General features: G+C 38.4%; 1 protein-coding gene across 1 annotated transcript; it reads right to left on the reverse strand.

The window, feature by feature from the left end:
• Positions 1-9: 9 nt before the first annotated feature.
• On the reverse strand, positions 10-23,899 carry LOC135256461 (ectonucleotide pyrophosphatase/phosphodiesterase family member 3). Its single transcript, XM_064338247.1, has 25 exons — positions 23,697-23,899; positions 18,928-19,009; positions 18,511-18,642; positions 16,660-16,785; positions 16,260-16,320; positions 15,843-15,940; positions 15,381-15,460; positions 14,390-14,509; positions 13,340-13,449; positions 12,907-12,972; positions 12,346-12,418; positions 8,567-8,675; positions 7,953-8,075; positions 7,610-7,641; positions 6,613-6,740; positions 6,410-6,479; positions 6,043-6,130; positions 5,243-5,415; positions 4,507-4,552; positions 4,266-4,420; positions 3,845-3,980; positions 3,266-3,343; positions 2,921-3,053; positions 2,644-2,800; positions 10-1,561 (listed from the first exon to the last, which is right to left on the reverse strand). The coding sequence occupies exons 1-25, from the start codon at positions 23,739-23,741 to the stop codon at positions 1,388-1,390; spliced, it is 2,595 nt and encodes an 864-aa protein (XP_064194317.1). The 5' UTR covers positions 23,742-23,899; the 3' UTR covers positions 10-1,387.
• Positions 23,900-25,654: the final 1,755 nt, after the last annotated feature.

The following is a 25,654-nucleotide window of genomic DNA, read 5'->3' on the forward strand; positions in this document are numbered from 1 at the left end:
AAATTGAGGTTTACAGAATGAAATATGTTTATAGTTTATGTGATATTCTTACAAACTCAAAAGCAAACAAAGGAATTAAATCAAACTCAAGAAAATAGGAGCATTCAAAAATGGCTAAAGAAATTATTCAGACAGTACAATATTTAGTGGTACACAATTTATATTAAAATAAGGGCAGCACGGTGGTGCAGTGGGTAGCACTGTCGCCTCACACAGCAAGAATACCGTGGGTTCGAATCTCAGCTTGGGGCCTTTCTATGTGGAGTTTGCATGTTCTCCCCGTGTCCGTGTGGGTTTCCTCCCAGAGTTGGGTTTCTGTTCTACTGGTCCTCCCACAGTTCTCCCACAGTCCTCCCACTGGTCCTCCCACAGTTCTCCCACAGTCCAAAGACATGCAGGTAGGCTAATTGAAGACTCTAAAATTGCCTATAGGTATGAATGTGTGAGTGAATGGTGTGTGTGCCCTGCGATAGATTGGCGGCTTGTCGAGGGTGTAATCCTGCCTCTTGCCCAATGCATGCTGGGATAGGTTCCAGTACCCCCTGTGATCCTGCAGGTATAGATAATGGATGGATGGATGGATAAATTAAAATAAAGTTTAAATTTACTGTTTACTGTTCTCAATTTTTTTTTCTTTGTATAAATACTCAGTTTTTGCGCTCCATTGAGAGCTTTTGTCAACATATCGGGGGGTCAATGGTCAAAAACTGGATGCTAGGATGCTCACAATACACTAGACATTACCATATGATGCCACAATGATAACTTAATGCAGTCCTGATAATGCATGAGCAAAGACTGAAGCTGATGGAATTCTCTACCTCTGATGTGGTGAGATCACTGGATGTGTATTCCAGGAGGACTAGGCTATAAGTGTTTAACAAACACCTAGAGCATAGACATGATCAAGAAATGGTGTGCAAAGCTGTTTTTACGACTGCATGGCACAAATGGGCAGGTGGATATGGACTAAAAGCTATGACAAGTGTATATTTGAAGGCAATGTCTGATTAGGTAGTCAATGATCTATTAATAAAACAATCAAGCTCATAGTAAGAACCTTGGAGTGTAAACAGTTTATTGAGCTTCTGCAGCTCAGTTAAATGAGGTCTCTCAAGAAGGAAGAATCACCCTCTTGATATTGGCAGTTGAGGTCATGTCAAAAGTACAGAAAAACCTGTTCTTGCAAAATCATATTATAGGAACTGTCCATTTGGCTGTGTGAGTTTGGGTCAATTCAGTTTTCAGTTCAATCTATGAGAAGAAATGTGATCAATCAGCATTTTTCATTTTATGAACTGTATTTCCAAACGATTCCTGAATTGACTTTTGAAATGGATTTGACCATTTCAGCTGGTCATGACCCATGATCCCCTCTTCGCACTACTCAGTTCTTCCTGTGGATGGCAGCAGTGGGCCTGGCCTTGAGCTGGAGGAGCTCTGAGATCGTCCGGTTGCTATCCTGGTAGAAATCCAAGCCTGTGAGCAGCTCCACATCTCTTACTCTGCACTGGTGGAACCACACCAGGTCTTCCACCCACTGCGACTCTGCCTCTTGACTCTGTGTGGGAAAAGGTACAGAAATAAACTAATCAGAAAGAGAGCATATCATCTCAATGGGTGGGGAAATCAGCAGCACAAGATTTTTTTTTTTTTTTTCGCAAACAGATTAGTCTGTTCTGTTCTAGCAGGATGTTCAATGGCAGTGTCAGAAGCTTTCTGTTGGTTCATTCAAGGTATCAAGGGAATTTTTTAGAATTTAGAAATAATAAGTACTATTTTCACCAAAGTTGATATTAAAGTAAATACAGTACATATATGTTTAATTTGAATTTAGAGTAAATTCCCTCTCTTAATTATCACTAATAACATGAATTCCTAGACAGCTTACAGAAAAATGTAAGTCCAAGTTTTTAATCCTAATTTAACTTTTTCTCCCAATTCGCAATATTCAGTTGTGACTGCAGACTCATTCCATCACTGCAACTTCCTCCAACAGTTTGGGAGAGCACACTTACCCTCCAAAATACATTAACCAAGTCACTGTTTCTTTTATTGTATAATAAACCAGCTGAGCTACATAGTTGTTGTGTTGGAGGCCTGTACAACCCACATGCGGTAACTCAAATTTGCGTGGTGAGCTAGGAGGCGCTGATAATTAAAACTTTAGCCAGTAGCCAGTGAGGTACTGCCCTGTGACTGTGAGAAACTCAACCACAGTGTCAGTGAGATTATTTAGACTCTTCAACATCTCCTTAAATTATTTCCAGTAATACCACCAGAATGTGTTTATTGACCTGCTTAGAGATGGCATAACACAAAAACATGTGTACTATCTATGTTGTGCCTTGCACACTCCTTGCGCTGTCTCTCCTACCACTTGGATGGACTGCTAGCAACCAAAGGGGATGCACTGGGACTATCCAGTTGTTATTACAATCAGTGGCTCAAGGCCTTACTCACATTTAATATTTTACACTTGGTGATTTTGCTGAAGAATTTCGGAATAAATACTTCACTCAAGGTTATAGCAACAGCGCTGCTCCCACGACTTGAACCTGAATTTCCTGGTTCAAATGTAGTAAAGTTCATTAACCACACTATTGTCCTCATAGTGTATATCAACAAAGTTGGGTGTCTTACATTGCAAACCTCTGAGTTGGTTGGTCTGTGTGGCAGCAGGAAGGAGACTGTCTGCATCTCCTCTTTGCAGCCCCCTACTGGAATGGATGTGTTCTTACAGCTGCTGAGCACCACAAAATAATGTGTAGGGACTGGAATACGTGTACCAGCAACAAACCTTCAAAGGGAAAAAAAATGAGAAGAAATTCATCTTTAGCAAAAGGATTTAGCAGATAGCACATGATTATCAAACAGTTACCATTTTGTCTTTTTTATTCATTACAGTGGGTCAGCTTACTGTTCAATCTGATCTGGGCTGTCAAAGTTTCCATCATAGTTGTAATCAAAAACAGGGCCTGACACCACGTTGATACCATTGTACTGCCAGGCATACTTCATCAAGAGCACAGTGTGGAAGTAGTCCCAGATTCCTGGAATACAACACATGAGATTACATCAGAGATAATGTGGAAAAACAAAAATGGGGAAAAGAAATTAACGCTATCGACCCGGCACAAATGCTTTTGAGGACCTGGGTCTCATTAGCTTTGAGTTGGTGATCTGAGTGAGTGTCCATATGGACAAAAGAACAAATGAATGAATGAATGAATGAATGAATGAGAGGCTCTTTTGTGAGGCTTACTCTTGAACTGCGGGTACATGGGAACAACATTGCTGATCAGCAGTCCGTCATACTGTTCGATGGCAGTTATGTTGAGATCTGAAACGCAAATATAAGTCTGGACCCCAAGCTATTACATTACATCATTTATTTGGCAGTGACATACAATAAGTGCATACTGAAGGTCACTGGAACAACTACAAATGACAGGTCTGAAAAGGTACAATACTAATTATGTAACAGTTATCCATAACCATGTTCACATTAAGTCCAGTTCACACTGTAAGCATAGGCTAGGTCAGACAGTTATGGTAAGTCAAACTAGGAGGCATTTTGTTGTACATCCCAATAACACTTGCAAAGCTTTTTTTTTTTTATCAAAGTCTTGAATTTGTCACAAATTTTTTACTAATAAGTCACTAACAAAAACATAATCAAATAAAATAATTTTGTTCTGAATATTGGTGAAGTTGACATTTTTTAAAATATTGTAATTAATCTGCAGGATTTTTACTGCAGTCTAAAGGGTTTAATAATTATATGATCCAGGGCTTTTGCCATAGAAGAGGTTGATGTGGGCCACAGCATGAATGCACTCACTGGGTGGGTAGAGGAAGGCACGAGTGAGGTTCCCTGCCTGAGCATACTGGTCACAACTGGGGCTGCTGTCGCCCGGGATACGGACATCGGCCCGCAAGCAGGTCGGGATGACCTCGGGCAGGGGGGTCAGGCTGTCCTGCAAGAGGCAGTATGAGGTTTTAGGAACAGAGTAGCAAAGGTGTTCAAGCTTGGACAAACCAATCAATGGAGGCATTGTGCTTTAAATGAGGGCAGCCTAAACAATGCCAGATAGAAGGAATTTAATTTTTTTTCTTGACAAAAGGTCATATCGCTGCCAAACTTACAATGGATTGTAGCTATCAGTTTTACCACCAATGGCCACAAGAGAGCACAACTGTACATATATTCAGTCTTGGAGTACTTTTGTACTGTTGTTGACTGAATAAAAAATCCATCTCACAGGTTTATCCACAGTGTATGAATTCCATGCAGGCATCAGGGAGCTCTTGCTGTAGGCACTGATGAAGCCATGTTGATACAGCAGACAGTAGTTTTCACCAGGGCGTAACATTCTGGGTCGTCCAAACAGCATGTGCTTTTTCTCAGATGTCAACACTGAAAGGAAACCATATCTAGGTTAGTCTTTTCACTACTTACTTTCTGGATAATAATATAACTCATTCACTGAATCAGATATTTACCTTCACTGCTTGTCAAATTCAGCCTGTTATTGAGAGTGGATTCATTCTAAAATAATCACAATTCAGCATGAAGAAAATTAGTTTATGTAAAACAATTCTCAGTAGCAAACAAGACAGAGTCAGTGTACAATATAGAGTAATTTTAAAAAATATTTCTTTCACTTTGCGGAAATTTTAAAAGGAAACACTCTTTGGCCAGACACCAACACATATGCAAAAAACTAAAATGTTTACAATGTTGACAGTTTTCAAATTCTACCAAAGATTTTGACCCAGGTCTGATACACATTATGCCAGTAACCTACAATGATTTATAATTATACTTTAAAGCATTTCATAATAGTGCGATAGAATAAGTTATACACATGAGAAGCAGCTCCATGTTACCGAATAATAGTAAGGGACAGCCAAATTATTGCATCATATTCTGGTGCTGGATTGTACATTGAACTGGTGGCTGACTGAGTGCATTCTGGGAGATGTGCATGTTAAAGGGCACTTTCCCAAGTTCAAATAAACCGAGGACGCCGCAACAATGGGACCAGCAAATAGTTAGCATTCAAATTTGGGGTAGAAAACAAAAAATGACATTACTATCATCAGGTTATAGCTACCTACAGCTGTGCAAGTACATGCTTGTCAAATTCCCTTGAAAAGCAATATAAGACCATATATCATATTGACTATCTGTTTTAATTGTGTGTGTGTGTGTGTGGGTGGGGATTGGATGGGTCACCTGGCCAGGGCAGGAGCAACCCAGCTGGACCACGGGGACAAGGGTTATAAGCGGGCAGTGCCCAGGGGGCGTCTTCTCCACAGGGAAGGAGGGCATGTGCCAGGGCCTCCTTAGGAGGTGGTTCAGGCTGCCATGGCTACCATTGTTTGGGGCTGGAGTGATCTCCAGAACATCTGTGAAGACAAGACTATCCTCATTAGCACCAACCACTGCAATAATGTCAACCCTGAACATTCTTTTCCTATCACAGAGACAACAAATATCACCACCTTTATGTATAATTTAATTCCATAATCGCTTGGATGTTTTTCTGAATGCACATCCTGCTTTTACTCGTGCTTAACAGAATATCAGTCTCAATCCCAGGCACTCTGTCAAAAGTGTCTGCAAAGGCAAGGTATAGTTTGTGAGATTGTTTGAGTCCTGCAATCAGATTGGATGTAGCAAATTTTAGTCAGTGTTACATTATGTTTTAAGTCAATGACTGAGACCTTTTATTGGTCTGTGGAGTGAGAGTAATAAAATAAAGTTAAGACAGACTTATGTGTGCATTAATGCCAAAGCAGAGGTAAATTAGCCATGTACTGTAAGGACTAATCCAGTTTGGCATCAATGTATGGACATATCACCGTTTATTTTAAACCTGTTTTATTAACTCTGCTATAATGAAACTTTACAGTTTTGTAGTCACTAGCAGTAAGACATGATTCCCAGAGCTGCACATTATTGACTGCATTATTATTACGGGTTTTATTACTGTTATTGTTAGAGAGGAGTGAATACTGATTGTTACAACTTACCGCACATGAGATTGTAGAGCTCTATGTTTGAGAATGGATCAACCTGTGTTTTATACAGAAACTTGGGCCCAAAGCTTAAAAACATGGCCTGGGGGAAAAGGATAAAATAAATAAAATTAATTACGTCTTCATTATAAATTCGGTATGTTTTACTGCCAAATGTAATCTACACACCTCGAACCTTGCATATCTATTCAGCCTGATCGATATTGAATCTATTCAGGTTAATTATTTTAGCACTACAGGGCACTGCATTTTTTCACCTAGGACTCATACCTGTGACCTTCTGGCTAGGTTCCATTTTTCTGTATTATTCTCATTAATCTACATCACTGTAGAATAATAACTTTTTTTCTGCTCCACCCACCTGCATACTTTCAATGTCATTGTCGTAACCATGGGTACCACCAGCACAGTATGAAAGTGAGCCTTTGTACCTGTGAACAAGGTTTAGAGACCAAAGCATTTGTTCAACACAAAAATGGCCAAAAACATAGGTGATGAGAAGTGTAAAAGTTACAAAAAATAACATATTTGACCATTTCAAACTACATGGCTACAGTAGTATACCTTGCAAACATCCATCTTGCATTGACCAAAACGTTGACATCTTCTATACGTCTGTTTGCAGCGTAGTGGAACCTTTTGGGCAGGTGAGGTTTAAGGTAGGGCTTAATTTGCTGATCTGGTTTAGTGCACTAGCAATCAAAAAAGAAAACAGATGACAGACATCAATACTGGCCATGTAAAGCAAATGCTATCAACCATCAAGAAGAGCCCATTGAGATGCATTAGTTCAGGCAACCCTAAAGATTTAGCTGTTTCAAAAATATTTTCAATGTCTTTTTTCCCCTCTTTTCCTTTATTCCTTAGTTTGAATTCCCAGTCTGTAATTTTGGAAAGGCACATGACATGTCTATCCTTGGGAACAATCACTTCTTTTTCACAGTCCAAACAGTGCCAGAAGTCTGTAAAGCCAACAAAACTAGCCTGGGCAATTCGCAGATGTACGATTTATCAGATGTGTCACTACTGGGCAATTAGGCCCTCCTTGGATACCACTGAGGACAATCAATTGCTAACCTGAGGGATTCCCAGCCACAGTCAGCTAACATAATTTGTTCACATACATCACTGACCAGAGGCTAGCAAAAGCACCAAGTTTTTAATGTAGCATTGCTGACTAAATGAAAGTCGAAATAATCCCAGTTTCCATTTATGCTAAATGAGCACTAAACAGCTTTTCATGAACCTAAGATGTGTAACTGTACCTATTCCATTATTAATCTGCATTCATCAAGCACCACACAGTAATGCTTACAATTAAATTCCTTGCAATCCACTTTTATTTTTACTAGAGAAACAGAAGAAAAACTTTTCCTTGTTTTCTCAAAGGGAACAACAGCTGGGCCCATATGTTGTCTTGGGCTCATGATTCAGTCCATCAGGGTCTTGTGCTCTTACCATTATCCCACCAGCAGCTCATTGCACATGAATGACTCACTTAATTCTCAGAAACAATAGCTGCCAACATTATCATTCTGGTTCTGGTGATCGTTCAACTCACGGTCATGTTGGCCACAAGGCTGGCTGAATCCACTGGAAATTAAACAAAAGCAAAAACTAAATGAAACATGAGAAACTGAAATCACACTTATATATATATATCTCATATATATAATATAATATATATAAGTATATGTTAGTACATGAATTGAAATTGCACATGTAATTTCTGAGTAATTAATGAGTAATAAAAATGAGTTATAAAAGTTCAAATTAGAAATTAATATTTGAAATGAGCCCTAGAAATACATGTCTGAACATACATACCCAGAACACACAAAGGCTGACAAACTAATATGTAAAACTAGGTATGTTCAACACGACTCCTAATACAACTCACTCACACTGAAGATGCGTATCAATCGACCGGATTCTCCCAAATGCCCCCTGATACACATACAGGTCTCTGACGTCACCAATCATGTTCTGGAGATACTCCACCCTGTCGCAGCTGGTGTCCTCCATTCCTGTAGGAACAGACACAGAATTGGATGAAGCAGGGGCTTGAGACTACAGCTTCAGCTGCAACCAGAGGGCACATGTGGAAACAAATTCTAAATTCCACTCTAACAGTAGTAATTTGATTCGCTACTTATTTTCAGCTAACTGCTTTTTTATTTTGAAGTGTCGCTTAACAAAATGTATTTTATTAGGTAAAAGACAAGCCAATATTTCCTGAATGACCTGTTCTCTGAAATTCTCTGAAGTTCATTACTAATTGATCAGTTATTTAAATATTTATGACCTACATAAGAAATGATATTAGCCCTTGCACAGTTGACCTGGGCAAGGGCTAATATCCTTTAGTGTATCTTGCTGAAGAAGAAAAAAATATATGATAAATGAGGACAGTAAAATGGAAATTGGGTACAGACCTAGATGGTGTCAATCCACAATAGCAAACAATGCTGACATACTGTACAGTTAACCCAAATGTGAGTCAAAACCCTTGACATACCATGATCAGCAACAATGATAATGTTGATGCACTGGTGAAGGCCCATCTGTTTCAATCCATTCATCAGCTGACCAATGATCCTGTCCACTTCCTGGATGGCCAAGATAACCTAAGACAGATCATATTATTGATGAGAAAAACACTTACTGTTACGATAAGCATATAAAAATACAACATATTCAATACACTTTATACAAATTATTAATTAATTAGCCACACTCAAAAATAGTGTAAGAGTTACAGATTCTGATTGTTTTATAAAAATATTTACTTTAACATTCATTTAAATTCATTTTTTAAATTATATTTATGTTCATATGTTTAATAAAACATGCTTGTATTATTTCACCTAATAACAGCTATGAAAAGCATTCAAGAAATCAATTTTCAATTCAGCATCTATTATTACTCAATCCAGTCAATTGTTAAACTGTTATCTTAATACTCTTTGGACAACAGTTAATTTCACGTCAGACTGAAGTCTTACAACACTTGACCAATATAGTTGATAAAGGACAGCAAAGTAGTTGTCATAAATTGTCACTCTGCAAAATATTTTACGATGATGAACACCCGGAAATAGTAATGAACACATACATCTCATTCAGGCTGGCCCATAAAAATACCATCTCTTCCTGCATACCCCACCATTGACATTAACATAAAACATTGCACACATGTGACACATGGCATTAACCTTTATTAATACAAAATCTATCAAAATCTGAGTCGCTTGTTTATGATTAGATCATGAATCCTGCGTTTTCCCCTAGTGGTGGATTGATTATCTACATCTGTTAAATCCTGATATTACTTGTCTGCACCATGACACACTGCGCCTGTGGAGCTTTTTTATGTCTCTGCCATACAGTTCAGCTTACCTGCCTAATGGTTATGAGATTTGCTTTATTACCCCTGTTAGTGCTCTTATCACTAATCGCTGCTAAATGATACCCGATAATGATAAGGTGGCTGTGGGTGGTGGCCCGAGTGTTCTGCATTGTGCTCACCTGGCTGATAATCATCCTTCAGGTGAAACCAAGATATTTAAATTGACTTCCCCTCCTTAGGTGCTTGTGACTTATACTTTCCAGCATCAAAAGATTAGTACTTATTTTGTCAACATGCAATCACTTTAAAAATGTTGTTTTTGAAAGGCTTGTCTATTTTTGGCTAGACCACAACAGCAGGGCCAGCCTTACAAACGCGAATCTCTGTGACAGACTGAGTGAGTGACTGAGTGAGTGATGAAGTTACACTATTGGTCAGCCGAGTTATGAAGTCACACCATTGGTCAGCCGGATCACGTGTGTTAGGTCCAGCAATATACTAGGTTTTAACCTGGTCTTGTTTCAAATGTGTTTGTAGCAGAAAATATTAAGCTAATATGAACTAATATGAACTAGTATGAACTAATATGACACTGTTTATAATTATATACAGAGAGTCTTCCTTGGCCTACCAGTCCCTTCGCGATTATTGAGTTCACCAGTACTCTCTTTATTCTTAATGATGTTCCAAACAGTTGATTTTGGAATGCCTATGGTTTGGCCTGTGTATCTATTTTTTTTCATATGTCTCAGCCTCATAATGGTGTCCTTGACTCTGGTCCTTATGCTGACAAATGCCAAAAACATACTGCAAAGGCAATCAAAAAGCCTAGAATCAAGACTAGATACTGAAAGCTCTCTTATACTTGCATTAAGGAAGCAACTGAATACACCTGACTAATCAGAAACACATGTGAAGCCATTGGTCCCAAATGTTGCCACCCTGAAATGGGGGGGGGGGGGGGGCTATGTATAAAAAGTGTTGTTATTTCTACATGGTGAAACCAAAATGTATTAAACATATATCCTTTAATAAACGCACTTTCGCCGCATATGAATTGTTTGATTAATAATCAAAGATTGTGGAGTTCAGAGCCAAATCAGGAAAGAATATGGCTTTGTCCCAAACATCATGGAGCTCACTCTATGACTGTGAGTAGTGAAAATTAGGGAATGGGGGAATGAGCATGTGTAAATCATTACAGCGAAAATGGGATTAACTCAGAAGGGCTATAAGGAATACGGACCAGCCTACATGAAGCACTCCTGGAACTGCATTCACAGCCTTATTTTAGTACAGCGTATCTGAATCCAACAGACAGTTTTAATATGCTTTTCCAAAGAAAGCTTCACATGTTCTCAGTGAACTTAAGCACAACAATAAATTTTACAGTCTATTATATGTCATTTTCACAGCTAGGACTTTCACCCTTTATCAAACAAATGAGTACTATTGGTATACAGGTGGACCTCTGGCTTATCTTCAATTATTGTAATGTGTACTTTAGCAGCAGTAAAATTGCAAGGACATACAATAAGACCAAGTCAGTGAAAACAGAGTGCCATGATTTATACACTGAATCTAACAGCAATGCACATTGTGACTGTTTTTGAGAAATTGCAGTAAGCAAGATTCAATTTTCAGGTTTTTTGCATTGCATTTGCCTGTTATCACACAATATCAACAGATTACTAAAAAAATGGAAAAAGAGTTTCCACAATGGACATCAAATACAATGTGCTTTTAAGAAGATTGAATAACATAAAGAACCAGCTCAAATGGTTTCCACAAAGTTACTGGGAACATTTACTCAAGCACATCATCACTCAGAACAGCAAAGAGGTGACTGGAATGGGTATTGCACTTTTATTGTCTATGCAGCCATTTTGGAGAGTGCAGTGTAGTGCAGGGGCATGTTTTGGTTGTCCTGGATGCATTAAGCCAAAGATAGTCAAACTCGGTCCAGGGAACCACTGCGTTTCTGTTACAGCCATTCTCTTGATAAATTAAGGTTGTTTCAACTTTCTATGCTCTTCCAAATTCTTTCCCTTAAACTTATTTTAACAGAATGTATGTTTTGGCTTATTCCCATTTGCTTTGACTCTGTGCTTCTCATTGCCAACACTTTTAACAGTTAAGACCCCACTGACTTCACTTGTCAGTCTTCAGTTTAATAAATAATTATTTTTTACCTTTTTCTAAAGGGACCATTTGGCGTAATACATGTTACAGAAAATGAAACCATCTGGAATGTGAATATATGACATGTATTCTTCATGAAATTTCTGACATAATCTGGATTATCCTCCAACAGACATTAAAACTGACAAAATAATCAACAGCTTGTTATAATTCATGGGTTGCAACAATGGTTAGAATGAATACTAGCACACACCCTTGCATTAAGTAATTTACGCTGCAATAACAACATGAATGTTTTGTAAAAATTTTACAAATGACAGGGATCCATTTTTTCCCCCAGAATATCGACAGCTGACACAGAAGCTGTTAACCTTCAGTCTGCAGTGAAATGCAGTCTTTATTTACAAGCTTCGAGATACAAAGATCAGAGTATGATAACGCAGTAGAAGTGCTCCTACTCATATGTCCATTTTTCTTTGCAAAACAGTCACCTGGTACAAGCCTCACATCAGAGTATATGATGCTCTGTTCTGGCTTTACAGTGCCTGTAAAGTCAACGCATCAAAATCCAATGACTCAGCATCATATATAGCGCAGATAGTATAGATTTAGTCATTGGTTCAAGTTTAGCTTTCTACCAAAGTCTAATGATCTTAGCATAGTTTTTAACATCAAATGTGTGTTTACTATGACACAGAAAATAACATTTTTATATTAAGAATTCACTTTTGACCCTTTATAGAAATGATAGATAGAAGCTGAAATTCTAAGATCTGGAAAAGTGTATCTATTGATACTTTGCTTACCCTGCCACTGACCGGCCCATCACTATGTCCAGATTTATCTGGCTCCTCCAAGTACAAAGTGAAGAAGTCTGGCCTGTGAAAGCCCACAGAGGAAATGGTGAGGATCATATTAAACCCGCCCATAATGTCTTCACATTACATTGCATCTATTTAGCAGGCACACAATATTCAACACAATACGTATCAGTCCATTCTGAGAGAAAACCCCAAAGGTAACCATACCAGTAATTAACCTTCAAATTTAAAATACATTGTGTACCACATGTTTACCAAAGTTTACATGCATTGAAAAGACCACTTTTCATAAGTTTAACCTCAGGCAAAGTGTTCACTTTGACCTGCTCATCACACACCAATTAGCAGACCTTAAATATTAGAAATTTAAATGATTGTTGTGCCCAACAAAATGCTCTCCTTGGGTTTAACTTTCTCATTGATACAGCCTGGATGCCTTTACAGTATGACATATGTTCATAAGCTTGAGAAGGTGGGATGCAAAAGACATTTCATCAATTATCATCATTGACACAATGCTTTAAACACGTGAGATCATGTCTTTACCTCTCTTTGTCTGGCAATCTGAGCCACTTCAGAACAGTGAATACTCTCTCTTCAAATGGTGTTTTCCTAAAAGAGTTAAAACCAGAAACGCAATACAATCAACAAATAGATATAAAATGAGATACAATCAACAAATAGATATAAAATGATAATAATTGCTGTGCTATTAAGTTTGGTTCTCTATTTTTCCTACAAATCATGGGTTACTTCACAAAGCTTAAAAAAAGATATATTCTTATTACTTAATACTCATTATTCTTTTTACTTTTTTATTTTATTTAACAAATACCTTTGCATTTAACCCAGGGTGATAATTTTATATGAGCATTTATCATTGCTCCAGAAGGTTTTAAAATCTTTTGGGAGTCCACTAAACTCATAACACAACCCTAAGTTCACTGTGCCTCCATCTGCCTAAGAAATGAAAACACACCCGTTGTAATCCATATATATGTCTGGAAAGCTCCCATTGACTTTGACATCAGAACCAGGCCAGAAGAAGGTCCCGGATTTCAGTCCCTGGTACATTGCCGTGAGCCAGATCTGTAACCAGAAATGAGAGGGGCAAAGTGTGTTGTGGCTTCAAGATGTACCACTAGCAAGGTTAACATATTGAGGAAATATATAGCATGTCCAACTTCAACAGCCAACAGACCTTAGTGTATTCTTTATGCAGTATTTTTCCCTTACATTTAGTACTTTTCTCTTTAAGTACAGGTTCAATTAGATGCATAAATTGCATGCAGCAAGCCCAGGTGAGAAAAATGTTTGCAGTTCCACTCAAATAAGTAGTAGTTCATTTCCAGTGTTGCTTTGAATAAGGATTTGCTAAAATGTCAGGTAGCATGCTGGTCTGTCTGTGAGAATACATATTAACTTTACTTTTTCAACATGTTGAAACTTTAACTTTGGAATGCTCCCTGTCCTGTCCTTCTTTCTAAAAGGCAGCTTTGATGGATGTGATGACACTGTACATTTGTATTTTACATTTTGGACATTAGACAGACACAGATACCTAGAGCAGATTATAAGTAAATATAACAAGACTAGACAAATATGAGTCAATTCCAAAGACATGTTTTTCAAATATAATTCTAACAAACTAAATCAAGCGGACTTATTTTAGAATCCTGCGATCCTGGTAAAATTAGAAAGCCTCCTGGACATCCCTGAGAATTTTCCACAAAAATGTTATTACTCTAATTAAATTGTATTCTGTATATTGGTAAAAATAGATGCTTGTTTTAAAACAGTCAGTGCCTTGTGGTACTTTTACTGGCGTCTACAGTTAAATGTTTTAATAATGATCTTACTCAGTCAAGCTAGTAGTTATACCAGGAGTAAAGCTATTGGTTATGAACAATGGCACTTCCTAGTGAGTTGTGTTCAAACTTGAGGGCCTTCAAATTACAAGAACAACGGTTTTGCATTGTTTGAAACTGGGCAGGCCATTGGACTTTTGAGAGATGATGTCAGGACTTACAGGCTGACCCTGGTACCAGCGGGGGTTGGACTTCTCACTGTTTGACAGACTGAACGATGCATTGAATACAGGGTCATACATGCTGTTGTCCACGAGCCCATGAGATTCGGAAAACAGTCCCTGAGGGTGAGGAACAAAACTTAAAAAAAACACCACAAACTGTTTGAAGAAGACATCAGAATAAACACACATTTCAGAGGCATCCTAAATGAAGCTTGCTGACATCAATAAACTCTATGGACATCACATTGCAGGTCTTTTTATTGGCCCCATTGTGAACGTTGATTTTCTTTTCCACATCACATCTCACTTGAAAGACTGTAATGAAAATGTGACCGCAGACATAATTATTATTGCTCCCCTTGGAGTATCCAGCTAAGACCATGCTCTTTAAATGCAATGGCATAACTCACAACCTGGTACTGAATCCTGACTGTGCCAGTGATGACTGTGGCTAGCAGTGATGTAGCCTGGCATGTAACTGGCAATCGTGTGGGCAATTATGTTCTATGGGTGGATTAGCAGAGCATTTCCCACCTCAGTGAGAAAGACTGACACCTCTTGTCATTAGAGGGCAGCTGCCTGCTTGAGCCTACTGTACATGAACTGCTTCTTCAATGCCACGACTGCGCAGCTCAGGCGCTGGACTGTAGAATGAGAAGAAGCTGCCGCTGGCTACATGTATTTGTGAGGACATACATGCTACTTTTCTCAAACTGCCTACTAGCATGGCTGGTCACTCCAAATTGGGATAAAAATGAAAAATTGGGGATAAAAAGATGTTTCAATTAGTTAATAATGCATTCCAATCCTTTCAGAAAAAAGGGACAAGCTTGTAAACAGAGAGCCGAAAAATAAAGAAATATCAGCATGGAAATGGATAGAGTGATGCAAAGTCCCTCAGTGAAACAGGGTTGATAATTCTATTGTGTGAATGTGTGAGTGATGGTAGCGATGGTCACAGAGTGAAGGTCATTTGCTGTTGACTCACCGTGGCAATGGTGTAATGGTTGGGGAAGGTGAGGCTGGGGAACACAGCTTGCATATAAGGAGCATGAGTGCCACAGTTTTCTGAAAGGTGACAAAGCACAGTTAGTGTATTTCGGGGAAAGCAGTCTTTTTGGGAACGTAGTCAATGACAGTGAGTTGCTTTCTAAATGTCACCTTTCAGCCTGTGACTGACAAATGCAACGTACAAATTCAGTCCTCATCAAGGGCAAAGGGAAGATGCTTATCTTATCTAACTACAGTTTTCCGGATCCACAATATGAGTCCTATTTAAAGTGCCATTTTTGGCTTAAGGTTCAAAAAGACAATCAATTTTCATAGAGTGTACACCACTGTACGTAAGTTCAATTTATGATGTACTATTATGCAACCGATAAGAATAATGACTGCATGAAAGCGATAGTTTAGTTATAGTCCTTGCGGTATACTATCATGCTTTACTTACTTAGTTTGTCAAGTACGGGGATGAGCTGACTCCAGGTTGAGAGATACTCTGCACGAAACCCATCCAACGATATGAGGAGCAACGGTTGCCTTGAAAAACTGAAAATCAGATGTGAGCAATGAAAACACAATCAACAGTCTGCAAGTAAGTTAATAAACTTCCAACAGGCATAAGTTCACTGTATACACAAATTGGGTGCCTGATCAACCAGAGGAGTAACTAGTCTGGGGCAAATTTCAGGCTTCCCTGGTAATCAAAGACCCCCAGGCAGCATTATGGCCATCACCCTGCACCACCTTCTGGCTACCATTTCCACAGGCACAGTCTGAATTTGATCAGGGGATCCGAAAGCTGCATCATTTCACACACATGTACATGAACTCTATCACTCTGTCACTTGGTACATTATAAACTTACCCTGCTGGGCATTTAGGAGCTGCTATTTCATCACAGGTGTCATCTACCCACTGAGTTTCACCTGTTAAAACACACAGCAGATATTCGTAAATCTACATAACGCATTCCAGTATTTGTACTGCTATATTCTTTTTACAAGGCTGGCAACATCACATCACTATCACGGCTTTAATAGATGAAGGAAATGTGAAATATTTGTAATTATTTGACCATTTAGACACCAGGAAAGTTCTTTCAGATCTCATTTTTTTGGCCTAGTAACATGATTTGTTGAGAATCCGCTGGGGTCTGCATAAACGGGTTCCAGTCTTATTGGCATCTAGAGTAGATGATGTAAAAGTATTTTAAATACATATAAATAAATATATAAATGGGATGCTGTTCCAAATGAGTGTCTTACCTTGGCAAACACTTTTGAAGTTGGTGCAGCAGTCCCCAGCACCCAAGCAGTCGTCCGAGCAGTGACACTTACTGTTTGACAACCTCTTCTCTCCACATCGCAGTTTAGTGCACTCCCACTGCTCAGCTGGGGGGTGGAGCACATTTTCCATGACTTTCAAGCAAATATGAGTCTGTAAATCTAATATAAATCTAAATTAATACTGCTCCATAAATGAGGGCCTCTTTTAACTACAAATATGCTCAGAGCTGGAGGTTAAGGAAGCTAGTTAGATATTTCCAAAGTAAGCAAATAAAACAGATACTACATATACTCAGTGCCCACTTTCTTATGTACACCTGATAGTCAATGCAAATAGCCTGCTTCTCCAAACAGTGAGTCATGTGGCTGCAGCTCAATATATAAAGCTTGTAGACATGGTGAAGAGGTTTAGTTGTTCTTTGACGAAACATTAGTATTGGCAAGATGTGTGATCTAAGTGACTATGACCATTGTTGGCGCCAGACATGGTGGTCAAAAAAAGATGCCTTCCTGAAATTTTCATAGCCTACAGTCTTTATAGTTTACAGAGAATGGTGTGATAAACAAAAAACATCCAGTGAAAAGCAGTTTTATTGGGTGAAAACACCTTGTACATGAGAAAAGTCAGAGAAGAATGGGTAGACTTGTTCAAGCTTACAGAAGCACCACAAATGCAAAATAGCAGTTTTTACAAACAGAGACACAGAAAGGCTCCGAATGCAACCATAAAACCTTATATGATGTCACAGGAGCAGAAGACCACACCAGGTTCTACTCATATCATCTAGGAACAGGAAGATGAGCCTACTGTGGGAATGTTATCATCAAAACTGGGCAATTAAAGATTGGAAAAACATTGCCTGGTCTGGTGAATCTCAATTTCTGGTGCAACACACAGATGGAAAGTCAGAATGTGCCTTAAACAGCATGACTCCATGGATCCATCCTGCCTTGTATTAAATAGTGCAGGCTGGTGGTGGTGGTGGTGTAATGGTGTGGGGAGTATTTTCTTGGTGCATATTAGACCCCTTAATTCCAACTGAGCATCATTTGAATGCCACAGCATACCAAAGCACTGTTGTTGACCACGTGAATCCCTATATGGCTACAGTCTACCCTTTTTCAAATGGATACTTCCAGCAGAATAATGGACTATGTTACAAACCACGCATCATCTCAAGAAGGTTCCATGAGCATGACAATGACTTCAGTTTACTCCAATGGCCTGTCCCCAGATAACAATCCAATAGAACACCTTTGGAATGAGGTGGAATGGGAGAGCCACAGCTTGAAGTTGTGGCCAAAAAAATCAGCAGGAACTGTGTGATGCTATTGAGTCAACATGGAGCAACATACCTAAGGAATGTTTTCAGCACCTTTTTGAATCCATGCCGTGAATTATTTCAGGCTGTTCTGGAGGCAAAAGGGGTCCTGCCTGGTACTAGACACGTGTACCAAATAAAGCGGACACTGAGTCGAAAAAGTTGGGATGATGCCCTTGTCAAATTCCAATAAAACTGTACAATCCTTTGCACTCCAGGCCTACAAAATCCCTTTTATTCCCTACCCACTTTGTTTCCCTTGGTTGTCATAAATGAGAACTGATTTTCCAGTTGACCTACCTGGTTAACTAAATATTCTTATTTAGATTAACCACATGTGGATTGTTTGATTGCAAATTTAAAATTTTGGTATAGAGAAAGAAAACTCTATCACAAACATTATGGAGCTAGCTGTATATTGCAAAGTTACATATAGTGCTTCGGCACTCCCAAGGCACGTGAATTGAAACTAAATGAATGTAAAAAGAAATAGATGTTAAATTCTCACTTGGCTGGAGGCAGGTGTCCTGGAAGTCATAGCAGCAGCTGTTGCTATGGACACACAGTACGTCACAGCGGCACCCAGTGTACTCGTTGTCGTATGGCTCGTAACAGCGCTGCCTACAGGAAATGGGGAGGTCTAACAGTTCAGATAGAAAGGGAAAGTGAGGGCAAAAGAAGAGGGAGGGATAGAAGGAAAGAAAGAACAGATATTTTGGGGAGGCCAAATACAAAACAATGCGAAAGAAGTGGGAGAGAGAGATAATAAAAGAGAAAAGAATCGGCAGAGGCAGGAAAGAAATGGAGAGAGAGAATGAGAGAGAAAGAGAGTGAACATAAGTGAGATCTGGCTATACACAAGAGAAGACAGTGTATTTTTATTTATGATCATATTTATTTATGATCTGGTTTGCCGTGAGATTACCTTTTTTATCACAGTTATCCAGTCCGAGGCCCAGTCCCAGTCCAAGGATAATGGTCACAATGCAGACTGCAAGCAGCCCAATCTACAGACAAATATGACAACATACAGTCACACATGACTGAACCTCAACCCTTTTGTGTACACGCTTGTCGGTAAGGCATGACTGCTTGCTGGTTCTAATTTGAAATATAAGTATTAAATAATCCTCATTAAACCTCTCCTATCCCAAAAGCTCTCCCTCAATTATTGTATGGATGCTCATGTTACTAGAGTTGAGTCCAAAAGTTTACATACACCTAGGCTAAAGATATTCAAACTCAGTTTTTCACAACTACGCACATCTTATGATACCATACATTTCTTTTGGCAAGTCAATTAGGGCATCTACTTTGTTCACATCAGACGTCATTTTAAAACAATCTATTAGAGACAGATTTATTTAAGCTTTAATTCACTATATCAGAATTCCAGTGGGTCAAAAGTTTACATACACCATGTTGACTGTCTCTTCAACAGTCTGGAAGATTCCATGAATTGATGTAATTACTTTTTAGACGCTTCTGATTGGCCAATTATCATAATTAGGAGTTAATTGGCACCTGTGGCTGTATTCAAGGGCCTTCAGACTTTAGAGCTTTAGAGCCACTGTTTTTGCCCTTGATACAATGGGAAAATCCAAATAACTCAGCCCAGACCTCAGAAAAAAAATTGTGGCCATCCACAAGTCCGGTTCCTTCTTAGGAGCAATTTTCAAACAACTGAAAGTACCACAAGCATCTTTACAAACAATTGTATGCAAATATAAAACTCTTGGGACCACACAGACCCTGCATCGTTCAGGAAGGAGGCACAAAATAATTCCCAGGGCTGAACAAACTTTGGTCCGAAAGGTTCAACTGAACCCCAAGATAACAACAAATGAAACTGGTAAAGGAGTTGGAGGCATCAGCTACCAAAGTATCTACATCCACCATTAAGAGAATCCTACATTGCCATGGCCTGAAAGGCTGCCGTGCAAGAAAGAAGCCCCTACTCCAAGACCTGCATAAAAAAGCCAGAATGAAGTTTGCAGGTGATCACCAGGATGAAGAGCCTTTTGGAGGAGTGTTCTCTGGTCAGATGAAACTAAATTTAAACTGTTTGGCCATAATTATCAGCACTATGTATTGAGGAAAAAGGGTGAGGCTTTTAATCCAAAGAACACCATCATAACTGTGAAGCATGGGGATGGCAGCATCATGTTGTGGGGGGTGTTTTGCTGGAAAATGGACTGGTACACTTCAGAAAATGGATGGCATCATGCGGAAGGAGGAATATCTACAAATACTGAAGCAACACCTCAAGACATCAGCTAGAAAGTTAAAACTTGTTCACAACTCGGTCTTCCAGCAGGACAATGATCCTAAGCATACCTCCAAAGTTGTAACACAAAGACAACAAAGTGAAAGTATTGGAGTGGCCATCACAAAGCCCTGACCTGAATCCTAGAGAAAATTTGTAAAAAGAGTGAAGAAAAATGAAAGAAAATTAACTGAAAAGGCGTGTCCGAGCAAGGAGGCCCACAAACCTGACTGAGTTACACCAGCTCTGTCAGGAGGAATGGGCAAGAATTCTGGCAAAGTATTGTGAGAAGCTTGTGGAAGGCTACCCCAAGCATTTGATTCAAGTTAAGCAATTAAAAGGCAATGCCACCAAATACTAACAAAGTGTATGTAAACTTTTGACCCACTAAAAATCTGATATAGTACATAAATGCTGAAATAAATCTGACTTAACAGTCCTAATTGACTTAACACAGGAAATGTATGGTAACATGATATGTGTAGAGTTGTGAAAAATTGAGTTTGAATGTCTTTAGCCTAGGTGTATGTAAATTTTTGGCCTCAACTTTATATGCAAGTACAGATAAAATTATAAATCACAGATAGCAAATTCCATTAATAACGGCTAAGAACTTAATCTTATTTAGTTAAAAAGTAACTTATGCTTGTCACTATAGAGTCTGTTGCAAAGTCATCGCAATTGAAGAAGGTGTGACAGGGAAACAATAAAACTCCTGTAATGTACTACCCCGAAGTCAGCAATGCACTCACTCCTTATCACACTGAGAAATTCTGAGCTGAAGAAAAAAGATAAACACTTGACAGTAACAAGGATCCTGGATTAAAATGTGTTTGTTGCTTTGATTTTCAAATAAACCAAGTGTTTGGCAAGTTAACATTTTGGGAGAAAAAACTATCGGCTACCACACGTCAATATTAAGTCACAGAGTTCATTAATCGATCTGCAGAATGATAAAATGTAAACATAGAACAAAAAATTCCATCCAGATGAGATCAAATATAATTACGTTGCAGTATGGTGTGATGACGATGCAACTAATATACAAAAAATAAATAAATACAGCAGTCTTTACGTTTGCACCAGGCTTATACTACACTTGGTCTTGACTCCATTGCGTGCCACTCTTTGTTTGAGCTGAAATACTAACAAAGGCCCATACAAGTGCTTCAGTTCCTTAAATGATATAGCACATTTTGTAGGATAAGCTAAGTAACATACGTCAATGAGGTCTTGTTATTTGCGCAACAAGCTCCTTCGATCAATTTGCTAGAATTTATTTGAAACACCGCAATGCATTTACATTGCAATCTAGGCGTAATAAAAATAAAACATGGCTGTTATTATATTTGTGACTTAGTCTCCAAATAGCATTATAATTATAACCTACAATAAAAGTTCATACACTAACACAGGACACCCAGATATGGGCTAATAATAGGCAGTGTAGGCTAAGTAAAACTTGCAGTCCCAGTTTAAGACAATACAAATTATTAACAAAGCATACATAGTCTTATTTACAGTATGAAACACACCGGGTAAAACTAAGACAGGTCAATTACAATGCAGTGTTATTCAGGCACCAACTTCACACCCCTTTCCCAGAACAAAATGTACCAATGAAGTGGCAGGTAACCTAATGGTCATCGTTACCTCTGAATGAATATGTGCTCCCCTCTAATAGACTTTGAAAGTCTTTGGCACTCCCTTTTGTACTTCCACATCTCTGACAGATCTATCCCAAATTCATTCATGCATACTGAGTCTGATTACATTAACCAAGTAGTAATTGTCACCTTTGTGTGTGTGTGTGTTTTTCTGCCTGCCATTTTGTGCTGATAGCCCACCAACCACCCTCCTTCGATCATTTCACATCTCCAGAAAGTCTCATCTAGTTCAAGTCAACATCCAAACATGCAGAGGCAGATTAAATCAACCAAAATTCTGTACATAAATGCCCCTTAAACCTTGATTTATGTGAAAACAAGAGAGAAAGCTTTAATTCAGGAACAACATATTCTTATTGAATAAGCAGCTGACCCACAAGTTCACAACATAATGGACTAAGGAAAAATGTTTGACATCACTGGACACAAGGAGAAACCAAAATGGAACCGTACCAACAGAAGGGAGTCCCAGTAGCACTAGATCACTCCGCTATGACTCTACACGCAGACGGCTGTGTTCTGGGTTCCATTAAAGCCTTCTTTTCCCTGTACTCAGCATCCTTTTTGTGTTGTTTTATTAAGACCTCAAGGTAGCAAGTCAGAGACAACACACCAATAACTGCCTCTGTGGCAGCGTAAAAATTAGATGCCAGTATGTGTCTTGGTAGTTCCCATTTATTCCTGAAAGCCTATTAAGATAGTTGTGAATTTGCTGAATCAAACCCCTCTCACCTGAATTTATCTTAATAATCTTGGATTTTTGTCAGTTCAGTTTTAGGAGTTCTTCATCTTCTAACCTCAACATGTCAGAAATCACATGTAAAGGAACAGCTTGTAGAAATTCTGCATATGGATCTTCTAAACGTAGTTGTTTTGTTTTTTATATAGTATAATTTCCTGCCCCCAATGTCCATTGGATAGTTGACTTGAACACATAATGAATTACTTCATGGTTTGCAAAAAAAGATCTTTTGAAGTTAAATTATAGTTATTTGTATTCACACAGTAAGCGGTGTTTACAGTGAGTCTAAAATCTTTGTAATCTGGTTTGACTATCTTTGTTGACATGAAACAGTCTAAACCAATTTAGCCAATTGGCAGTGTTCCGTGCCATATGACAAAATAAACTGAAAAATTTGTAGGTGGCAACCATTTCCAGACTGGATATCTTGATTGACATCTACAGTAGTAGTATCTCCGAAAAGATACTCAAATATTTTGATTGGGGCTGGGCCAGAGAGGAATGAATCTTTCGAACATTACAGGGCAGCATCGAGATGTTTTTATCAATTTTTTCAGATAAAAAGATCAGAAATGTTGAAATAACGGCACAAATTAAATTGTTTCATTATAAAGTAGGCATACAAACACGTTTACAGCTTTTAAAAAAAAGTGATCTAGGGTGTAATTACCCATTAACAAAATCCTGTACCATTGTCAGTATGTGTCTTGCAGCGGCCAAGCAGAATTGTCTGTTTGATCATTTGAAAAGGACACAAGAAAAGAGAAAGAATGTAGTGAATGTGACACCTACCAATTAGGCTGTAGTGTATTGGCCTTCCTGTAGTGATTGAATTAGCATGTCTGGTCTGTTCCTAGTTTCTCACACCCGGTTGCTGTTTTACCATTAATCAATGTTTACCAACTGTATAGTAATTGTGATAAGATCAAGAGAATGTGTGGTCAGCAGGCATAATGACAACAGAGACAGATATTTCTTACAACAGAAAATATGTTAGGCGCGCAAAGAAACACACTTACGATAATCAATTTCTTCCTTTGTGAGATATTTTTTCCAATCCCCATATTCTTGTTTGTTGAATGCCGCTGTCAGCTTCTTGGCAAAATGTCAAAAACAGGAAGCTGGAAGTTCAATGAACTAAACAGTCAAATTTTAACAGCTGAAAAAGTTACCTGCGACATGCAACAATTCCAAGAACAAGTAACTCAAGCCTCGGTGTTTGAAAAATGTTCAGGGTTATGCCTCTATAAATACCACAATAGGTTGCCATCTATGGACCTATTGGAAAGGTGCATATCACTGCAGAAATGTATTGTTAAAGGTAAATATTAACAGGAAAGATGGCAGTACACCTTAATAAACTGATTTGACTCTTTGGACGACTGTTGGAATCATTTCGGTTTTTACATTTATCAGTAGGTCCTAAATATGCGGAGTCAAGAGAATCAGAAAAAGTCATAAATGCTTTAATCAAGATGATCGAGCAAAAATAACAAGACACTCAATAGACAGATGTGCAAATGTAGTTTATCTTATGAGAAGACTCTAAAATCTTAAAGAGAGTTGTAAAACTTTTAAATCTTCAGGCACCACTCACTGACTTGCTGTATGACTGACAGGTGCACCTATATAATGTAATACCATGTGTTCTGAGAAGTCTTGCTTTTTATTCATTAAGTAAAAGCAAAAATGATAATCAGGATGCACAGTAAGTGACAGTAGCAATATGTTTTGATACTCCACAGGACCATCAATGATGCTTCGCATACAGTACCAAAATATGTCTCCTATCAATTCATCAGACATCACTTCCATGGCTATGTGCAGACCAAATGGCTTTCTGTAATTTATATGTCCTGCAGATGTGAACATACTTTAATACGCTACTTTCCATTGCCTACAAACCAGTTCAACATAATAGACCTTCAAATGTTTTAATGTTTATTTTCTGAATCTCGAGAGTTTTAAAAGTCAGTGCCCTTGTTAAAATGTCTAGCACTCTGAATACTGAACACAAGTGCTATTGTGTACTAGAACCACTCACTCACCTATATATAGAATATATTTTTCATTATTTAATTTCATAATTAATAATTACCATTGAAAATTACAATTATCAATTCAATTTCCTAATTCATTGATAGGTCAGTCTACAGGAACATGGCAGAATCAACCAACTAAACAAAGTACATCAGGTCTTACGATTAAATAATTTAATTAAATAAGAAATAGTCCATTAGAATAATGAATTCAAATCATACAATCTTTACTGAGTTCAGGCTCACTACTTCTAAATTACAAAGCAGAAGACATTAAACAAGGGGTTAATTTTAAATTACTAGAAAAGACAGAGAGACTGATAAGCCAGGCATTGCCAGAGTATTACCCTCTTCCACTTTCAGCGCCACAGGAACAAAGACAATGCGCTGAAAACACAACCCAGGAACCACCACCAAAATAAAAATAGGAAAACTCTTCTGCTCCAAAACCAAATACAACACAACACAACTTTGTCCTGCAGCCATCGTAAATACCTTAAATACCCAGCATGACTTGAAGATGCTTGCCCTGAATGGGTGATGCCAAGATAAGGTATGGAAGAGGGGGGGGGCTAAGCACCATGATATTATTATCAAAAGATTCATGAATTAAAAAGTCTTTTTTTTGCCATATTTCTCCCATTTTCTCCCAAATTTAGTTGTTATACCAATTCCCCGTATGTATCACGGTTCTGGTCGATGCGCTATCTCTGTCGGTCTGGGGAGGGTGTAGACTACCACATGCCTCCTCCGATACATGTGGAGTCGCCAGCCGCTTCTTTTCACCTGACAGCGAGAAAATTATATTGTCTCTCTCTCAAAGGCTAAAAATGTTTTTAGCCTTTGAGAGATAGACAATATAATTTTCATGGTCCACGCAACATCAAATTGTATTAAGTAGCCAGCTCCGGTTGACCTGACCATAAATGTGTGCTGTC

Source organism: Anguilla rostrata, chromosome 1 (assembly GCF_018555375.3).
Source record: "Anguilla rostrata isolate EN2019 chromosome 1, ASM1855537v3, whole genome shotgun sequence".
NCBI classification, from domain to species: domain Eukaryota; kingdom Metazoa; phylum Chordata; class Actinopteri; order Anguilliformes; family Anguillidae; genus Anguilla; species Anguilla rostrata.